The sequence below is a fragment of the Protomyctophum parallelum genome, assembly GCF_964188405.1.
Source record: "Protomyctophum parallelum genome assembly, chromosome: 3".
NCBI lineage: Eukaryota > Metazoa > Chordata > Actinopteri > Myctophiformes > Myctophidae > Protomyctophum > Protomyctophum parallelum.
In genome coordinates this window covers 8,265,975-8,274,532 of record NC_139698.1, presented here as the reverse complement: position 1 = coordinate 8,274,532, position 8,558 = coordinate 8,265,975, and the positions used below count along the sequence as shown (strand labels likewise).

The following is an 8,558-nucleotide window of genomic DNA, read 5'->3' as shown; positions in this document are numbered from 1 at the left end:
GACTAAAACTAGACAAGACTAAACACTGAAACATTCCAGGTGACTAGAATGCGACTAAAACACCCACAACACCAGAGGGAGTGCAACAAACCATGTACAACCCAGATTCGGCACAAACAAGGGACTAAATTATTTTCGCTCCTATGCCACCAAAATGTGGAACGCCCTACCAACAGTCATTAAGACATGTGAATCCCATGACTCCTTCAAAACCGCTCTCAAAGGGCACCTACGGATGGCTGCAATTCGAAACTGGCCTCTGTAAAATCTGAATCCCCCCCCCCCCCCATTTCCCCTCACTGTATATTGTATCTTTTCCCTTTTTTGCTTCCCATATGATGAATTCCTGTTCTGTTCTTTAGCTACATAGAAATGTCTATTTGTATGTCTCTAAATGTTTGTATGTCTTTAAATGTTTTGATGAATTGAACAATGTGGACCCTGTTGTAAACAAGTGTAATGCTTAATTGGGTCGTCCACTCACAGTTGACAGTCTTTGTATTGAGTTTGTGCTTAAAATGTACTGTAAATTCTACAAACTGTTAATAAATATTTCAATCAATCAAACCGTTTCAAGAGACAATATGACTAAAACTGAAATAGAAATTTGCTGCCACAAACAGCAGCGATAGCCACCTCATTCTACAGATGAAGGAGCGTCGGGCGCCCATTCCCATCCTCACCTCATTCTACAGATGAAGGAGCGTCGGGCGCCCATTCCCATCCTCACCTCATTCTACAGATGAAGGAGCGTCGGGCGCCCATTCCCATCCTCACCTCATTCTACAGATGAAGGAGCGTCGGGCGCCCATTCCCATCCTCACCTCATTCTACAGATGAGGGAGCGTCGGGCGCCCATTCCCATCCTCACCTCATTCTACAGATGAAGGAGCGTCGGGCGCCCATTCCCATCCTCACCTCATTCTACAGATGAAGGAGCGTCGGGCGCCCATTCCCATCCTCACCTCATTCTACAGATGAAGGAGCGTCGGGCGCCCATTCCCATCCTCACCTCATTCTACAGACGAAGGAGTGTCGGGCGCCCATTCCCATCCTCACCTCATTCTACAGATGAAGGAGTGTCGGGCGCCCATTCCCATCCTCACCTCATTCTACAGATGAAGGAGCGTCGGGCGCCCATTCCCATCCTCACCTCATTCTACAGATGAAGGAGCGTCGGGCGCCCATTCCCATCCTCACCTCATTCTACAGATGAAGGAGCGTCGGGCGCCCATTCCCATCCTCACCTCATTCTACAGATGAAGGAGCGTCGGGCGCCCATTCCCATCCTCACCTCATTCTACAGATGAAGGAGCGTCGGGCGCCCATTCCCATCCTCACCTCATTCTACAGATGAAGGAGCGTCGGGCGCCCATTCCCATCCTCACCTCATTCTACAGATGAAGGAGCGTCGGGCGCCCATTCCCATCCTCACCTCATTCTACAGATGAAGGAGCGTCGGGCGCCCATTCCCATCCTCACCTCATTCTACAGATGAGGGAGCGTCGGGCGCCCATTCCCATCCTCACCTCATTCTACAGATGAAGGAGCGTCGGGCGCCCATTCCCATCCTCACCTCATTCTACAGATGAAGGAGCGTCGGGCGCCCATTCCCATCCTCACCTCATTCTACAGATGAAGGAGCGTCGGGCGCCCATTCCCATCCTCACCTCATTCTACAGACGAAGGAGTGTCGGGCGCCCATTCCCATCCTCACCTCATTCTACAGATGAAGGAGTGTCGGGCGCCCATTCCCATCCTCACCTCATTCTACAGATGAAGGAGCGTCGGGCGCCCATTCCCATCCTCACCTCATTCTACAGATGAAGGAGCGTCGGGCGCCCATTCCCATCCTCACCTCATTCTACAGATGAAGGAGCGTCGGGCGCCCATTCCCATCCTCACCTCATTCTACAGATGAAGGAGCGTCGGGCGCCCATTCCCATCCTCACCTCATTCTACAGATGAAGGAGCGTCGGGCGCCCATTCCCATCCTCACCTCATTCTACAGATGAAGGAGCGTCGGGCGCCCATTCCCATCCTCACCTCATTCTACAGATGAAGGAGCGTCGGGCGCCCATTCCCATCCTCACCTCATTCTACAGATGAAGGAGCGTCGGGCGCCCATTCCCATCCTCACCTCATTCTACAGATGAAGGAGCGTCGGGCGCCCATTCCCATCCTCACCTCATTCTACAGATGAAGGAGCGTCGGGCGCCCATTCCCATCCTCACCTCATTCTACAGATGAGGGAGCGTCGGGCGCCCATTCCCATCCTCACCTCATTCTACAGATGAAGGAGCGTCGGGCGCCCATTCCCATCCTCACCTCATTCTACAGATGAAGGAGCGTCGGGCGCCCATTCCCATCCTCACCTCATTCTACAGATGAAGGAGCGTCGGGCGCCCATTCCCATCCTCACCTCATTCTACAGATGAAGGAGTGTCGGGCGCCCATTCCCATCCTCACCTCATTCTACAGATGAAGGAGCGTCGGGCGCCCATTCCCATCCTCACCTCATTCTACAGATGAAGGAGCGTCGGGCGCCCATTCCCATCCTCACCTCATTCTACAGATGAAGGAGCGTCGGGCGCCCATTCCCATCCTCACCTCATTCTACAGATGAAGGAGCGTCGGGCGCCCATTCCCATCCTCACCTCATTCTACAGATGAAGGAGCGTCGGGCGCCCATTCCCATCCTCACCTCATTCTACAGATGAAGGAGCGTCGGGCGCCCATTCCCATCCTCACCTCATTCTACAGATGAAGGAGCGTCGGGCGCCCATTCCCATCCTCACCTCATTCTACAGATGAAGGAGCGTCGGGCGCCCATTCCCATCCTCACCTCATTCTACAGATGAAGGAGCGCCGGGCGCCCATTCCCATCCTCACCTCATTCTACAGATGAAGGAGCGTCGGGCGCCCATTCCCATCCTCACCTCATTCTACAGATGAAGGAGCGTCGGGCGCCCATTCCCATCCTCACTGAAGACTGCTGGCCCTCCTTCTTCACCGTGCCCGTCTTCAGGTCCAGCATCCTCCCTGATAGAACAGACAGACATGTGTTTCTGTGAGCTTGTAGATCTGCTATCATGTGTCTCTGTGAGCTTGTAGATCTGCTATCATGTTTGCGTTTGTTTGTTGAAAGATGTTTTTATCACCTATGATAAGATGTCCTCGAAATAGTGACAAGACACCAGGTTAAGTCTGTCTGCAAGTTGTATAAACTAGACCTGTACGTGCCTGTCGGCTACCGGCCTACTTGAGAACGATGCAACTTGGGAACCTAATAATACCCATTGTCAACTTGTCATAGCGTTTAACTGTCTGTCTGTGTCCCACATGGAGATCTCTGTCAGGTGTGGGGTTGCCATGGTAATTTATTGACTAAGGCAGAGGCTGGAAAGTGCACAGGTGAGGGGATTTAGGCTGATTAGGCCCACTGACCGCAGAGCCTGACCAGAGCCTTTTGGAGCAGCGGATTGTGTGTCCCTGGTTTGTCCCTAATAGGACTGATCGAGGGTATAGCTACTGGGGCGTAAGTTGGGACTTGATCACTCCGGCTGGGTCACCTGAGTGAGGGGTACGATGTTGGAAAACCCGAAACCCCGATGACCTTGGGATACATCACTGAGGATACGTCCCAGTTGCATCCTAGTCCATTCTGGGCGGGAACCCCTTTTGGTGTTAGCATTATGTTATGCTTTAGCTATTTAAAAATACCAGATCTACAAGCTCATTGCTTCTAGGTCTGCAATTTTTGAAAAATCGAAGAACGACTGACATAGAAACATAGCTTTTTCAGAAAACTGTCATTTTCAAACATTTTTAGAATCTGATCTCAGGTCAGAATGGGCTAGCGATGTTTTTTTGTTCACTTCCTGACTCGCAGTTGTCACTCACACACACACACACACACGCACACACACACACACACACACACACACACACACACACACCTGCGTTGCTGTTCTCGGCGGTGGACAGCTGCTCTCGCAGCTTGTCGGTGTCGTCGGGGTGCAGCTGGTCGTAGAGGGAGGAGCTTAGCCAGTCGGCCTGCGATTGGTTGAGCACGGGCGTGATGGAGTCCGACACGTAGACCAATCGGCCCGTCTCGCACGACACCACGAACAGGAAGCCGTCCGCCGCCTCCAGGATCAGGTGCTTTAACTCCTGCAAACACACGCACGCACGCACGCACGCACGCACGCACGCGCGGGTGGAAATTGTGAGCTTGTAGATCTGCTATTTTCAATTATTCTGCATAACAGGTACTTTCTACTTTTGGTACTTTAAGTTCATTATGATGCCAATACTGTCGTACTTTAAGTTCATTATGATGACAATACTGTCGTACTTTCAACTCAAGTAAACATTTTGAATTCCAGACGAACGGAGCAGTTCTACAGTGCGTGCAGTATTGATACTTCTACTTAAGTAAAAACACTCGTGCGTTTGTTACGTGATCCCTAATATTATATTAGGGATGTGAATAAAAATAGGTTTTTGAATCAAAAAATTGAAATCATTTTTTTTAATATATATATATATACACAATGTATAAAATATATTATTCATGAAAGCTTCATGTTCTAACGTCACACTTGTACGTCTGATTGCATAATAATATGTAATGTCCATTAAAACATGCAGTGTCCCGTCCAAATAAACAAACAACAGAACAGGGGAACAGAGCGTTCGTGTCAAGCCCTGAGAGGGAGAATGCGTGCGTGCCGTTTCCTTTATCCATGATTGACAGGTATAATTGTATGTAACAATATTCTGCCGTCGAGGCACACGTCGATGTAACGGACTGTTTTTTCCCCTATTGTCTGACTGCGTTGGCAGTGTTGATGTACTTTGAACAAGGCATTATTGTACTCTTATGTCTATGTGGACAATAACTATAAGTACTAGGGATGCACCGAAAATTCGGCCACCGAAGATATTCGGCCGAAAATGGCTAAAAATGTATTTTCGGCCTATTCGGTTTCAGCTCAAATAGGCCGAAAATATATCACCGAATAGTCAAAACACCGGGTCGGTATAAACACAACACGCGATTGTCTTGAACGTAACCAGAGCGCTCCGCATCTACCTCTCTCTCTCTCCCAACTTCAGTCTCCCCCACACACACACACACACACACACACACACACACAGCGTCAAGTTGCTCTGTGCTGTGGCTGCAATGCGCTCCGCGAAATCTGCGAGCTCATGATGCTCATCAACAGGTCCCAAAACATGGTATTTGTGAGCACCGCCACTGTCTATTCTTTTGTCGTATGACAAAAAATGCTCCCCAATGTCTGAATCTGTGAGTTTGCAGGCAGGCTACGACGAACACTAGCAGTAGCTTGCTCGTTAGCTCCTCAAATCTGTTCCACCTGTGTGTAATCTCAGCAGCGCATTGAAGTGGGCACAGGCAGGGCAAAAGCAGAAGCAGAACGTCCGTGAACGTTTTGCTTAACAATGATCAGTTGTTCAGTGCTGTTTAACTTTGGCAATATGTGATACTAGAGCCTAGAGAACATGCTAATATATGGCTGCTAAATAAGAACGTTTTCCCCTATCAGCTAGCATGCTAGTGTGTGTGTGTGTGTGTGTGTGTGTGTGTGTGTGTGTGTGTGTGTGTGTGTGTGTGTGTGTGTGTGTGTGTGTGTGTGTGTGTGTGTGTGTGTGTGTGTGTGTGTGTGTGTGTGTGTTTGTGCGTGCGTGTGCGTGCCCACACACTGTGTAGGACAGTGGTTCTCATAGTGGGAGTTCCAGCTAAATTATAGATAGTTAGGAAGTAAACCAAGTGGGGCCGGTCTGTAACAGAGTGCAAAAATTGAACCAAATACACTCTCAAAATTTACATTGATTTAGAATAATTTAGAATAGAAATAAAAATAAATTGGGGTCCCAGAGATATAAATGGGAAGAAAGACAGTCAGCTATACACAGTCAACATTACAGATTACAGTATAATTACAAGTACAAGGAATGGCAATGAAATCAAATTGTATTAAAAAGGGGGTAAAATATAAATTTTTAAGGAGTATTCATTTTTATTGTCTTTATTGTTAGTTACAACATGCCTACAATAACTTGAAGCATTTTTTTTAAAGGTAATTGCAAAAAAGGTGCCATAATCCGATTAATCGTTTAAATAATCGCCCGATGAATCGATTATGAAAATCCATAATCATGTCTTTTGCCATAATCAGGTAGCTTTACAACAAAGCTGTATTCGGCTATTCGGTATTCGGTTTTCGGCCAACTGTTTCCTATATTCGGTATTCGGTTTCGGCCAAGAATTTCCCTTTCGGTGCATCCCTAATAAGTACATTTACTTAAGTACTATGTTGAGGTATATTATACTATTAAGTATTTCCAATACTTTTACTTTTCTACTCTACTACATCTCAGAGGCGGGATATTGTACTTTTACTCCACTACATTTATTTGAAAACGTTAGTTACTAGTTACTTAGATTTTTATTACGAAACAAAACGCTTCAGCCCTATAAATACATTTCTGGCCATTTTGAAGAGAGACAGCTCTTGCTGCATTTGAAAATAGCCAATCTACAAGCTCACAATGCGTCGCATCGCGACGCATTGTGAGCTTGTAGATCTGCTATTTTCAATTATTCTGCATAACAGGTACTTTCTACTTTTGGTACTTTAAGTTCATTATGATGCCAATACTGTCGTACTTTCAACTCAAGTAAACATTTTGAATTCCGGACTTTTACTAACGGAGCAGTTCTGCAGTGCAGTATTGATACTTCTACTTAAGTAAAACACTCAAGTACTTTTCCTCCCACCACTATAGCGCTCCCCCACCCACCACTATAGCGGCGGCCGCGTGCGTGTTTGTTTGTTACCTGGTCCGTGAGGAAGGAGGGCTTGTAGGAGCCGTCCGGGTTGCTGACCGGGCTCCCGCGCAGGCTCTTCATGTGCGACACGGCCATGCGCAGGATGGTCAGCTTGTCGGGCTTGCGCGCCAGAGCGCTGCACGTGGGCACCATGTCGGACAGCTCCGTGATGTAGGCGGTCATCTTGTTGCGCCGCCGCCTCTCGATCTCGCTGTGGTTCTCCCTGAGAGGACGAGGACGAGGAGGAGGGAGGGACGCCGGGGAGAACAACGGAAAGGATGAGGAGGAGGAGGAGGAGGGATGTGGGGAGAACAACAGAAAGGATGATGAGGAGGAGGAGGAGGAAGGATGTGGGGAGAACAACAGAAAGGATGAGGAGGAGGAGGAGGAGGAGGAAGGATGTGGGGAGAACAACGGAAAGGATGAGGAGGAGGAGGAGGAGGAGGAGGAAGGATGTGGGGAGAACAACGGAAAGGATGAGGAGGAGGAGGAGGAGGAGGAAGGATGTGGGGAGAACAACAGAAAGGATGAGGAGGATGAGGAGGAGGGATGTGGGGAGAAAGGAGGGGCGACCGAGAGAGGGACGACGGGGAGAAAGGCAAGGCGGAGGAGAAGGATGGAATAGTTCTGAATTAATGTTTCTATGGCATGTCGAGAGGAGAAGAGAGAAGGCATGAGGAAAGGATTAGGGCCTCAAATACAGTTTATGGTCTCGGCGATTATACCGTTTTTGGTTGAATTGAATGATCGAGAATACGTTGTTGTGAGCTTGTATATATATATATATATATATATATAATAGTTCGTTCACAAAAATAATGATCGATTATGAATCGATTATTTTATGAAATTAACGACATAACCTTTAGTTTTAATATTCTTCTTTTTTTTTTTATATAATGTTTTATTGGGTTTTTTAAATACAAGACATACAAGGAACATAGTGCACAAAACAAAACAGAACAAAACAAAACAAAAACAACACCATCCAAGACAAAACAAAACTGACAATAACACATATCCACCCACCCACCCACCCACCCACCCACCCACCCGCTAGCCCTGAGGGGAGAATAGACTTAAGGCTCATACATAGTCTGGATTTACGGTGGTGGGGTGACCACCGAACTACAACATGACGTCACGAGCCGCGGTGAAGAGCAAACCACCGCCACCGCTCCAGCCCTTCTCTCTGTTTTTACTCACCACCGCTCAACGTTATGTCAGCTCACCACCGGAGCGGTGGTCACCTTACCACCGAAAATCCAGACTATGAATAGGCCTTTATAGAGAAATGTACGATACTAAACAATACTTACAACAACAACAAAAAAAAGATTGGGAAAGAAACTTGTAGGCAAGAGATGACCATATAATATAAGCTAAGGAAGAGAGGGAAATTAATCAATTGCAGTTAAAGAATTAATATGTAAAAGAAAAGGGTCCCAGGTTCTAGAGAAGTTATTCAATGAGCCTCTAGTTGAGAATTTAATTTTTTCTAGGTGAATAAAGGATGCCAGGTCTTTTAGCCAGGATGTCGTGGCAGGGGGGGTTAGGATTTCTCCAGTGAAGCAGAATGCGGCGCCTCGCTATAAGGGAGGTGAAGGCAACTGAATCTGCCTGAAACCTACTGAATCTGCCCTCCACAGGAGACACACCGAAAATAGCAACTAGAGGACACGGAGGAGGAGTTTTA

The 8,558-nt window shown here is 47.6% G+C and overlaps 1 protein-coding gene across 1 annotated transcript in view; it reads right to left on the bottom strand.

Moving 5' to 3' along the window:
• arnt (aryl hydrocarbon receptor nuclear translocator) overlaps positions 1–8,558 on the bottom strand; it is a 32,595-nt gene that overhangs the window by 16,412 nt on the left and 7,625 nt on the right. The window contains exons 5-7 of the mRNA XM_083760471.1: positions 6,872–7,085; positions 3,960–4,173; positions 2,940–3,042 (exon numbers count right to left, since the gene is read on the bottom strand). Coding sequence (XP_083616597.1) covers positions 2,940–3,042; positions 3,960–4,173; positions 6,872–7,085 — 531 coding nt within the window. The remainder of the gene's footprint in view (positions 1–2,939; positions 3,043–3,959; positions 4,174–6,871; positions 7,086–8,558) is intronic.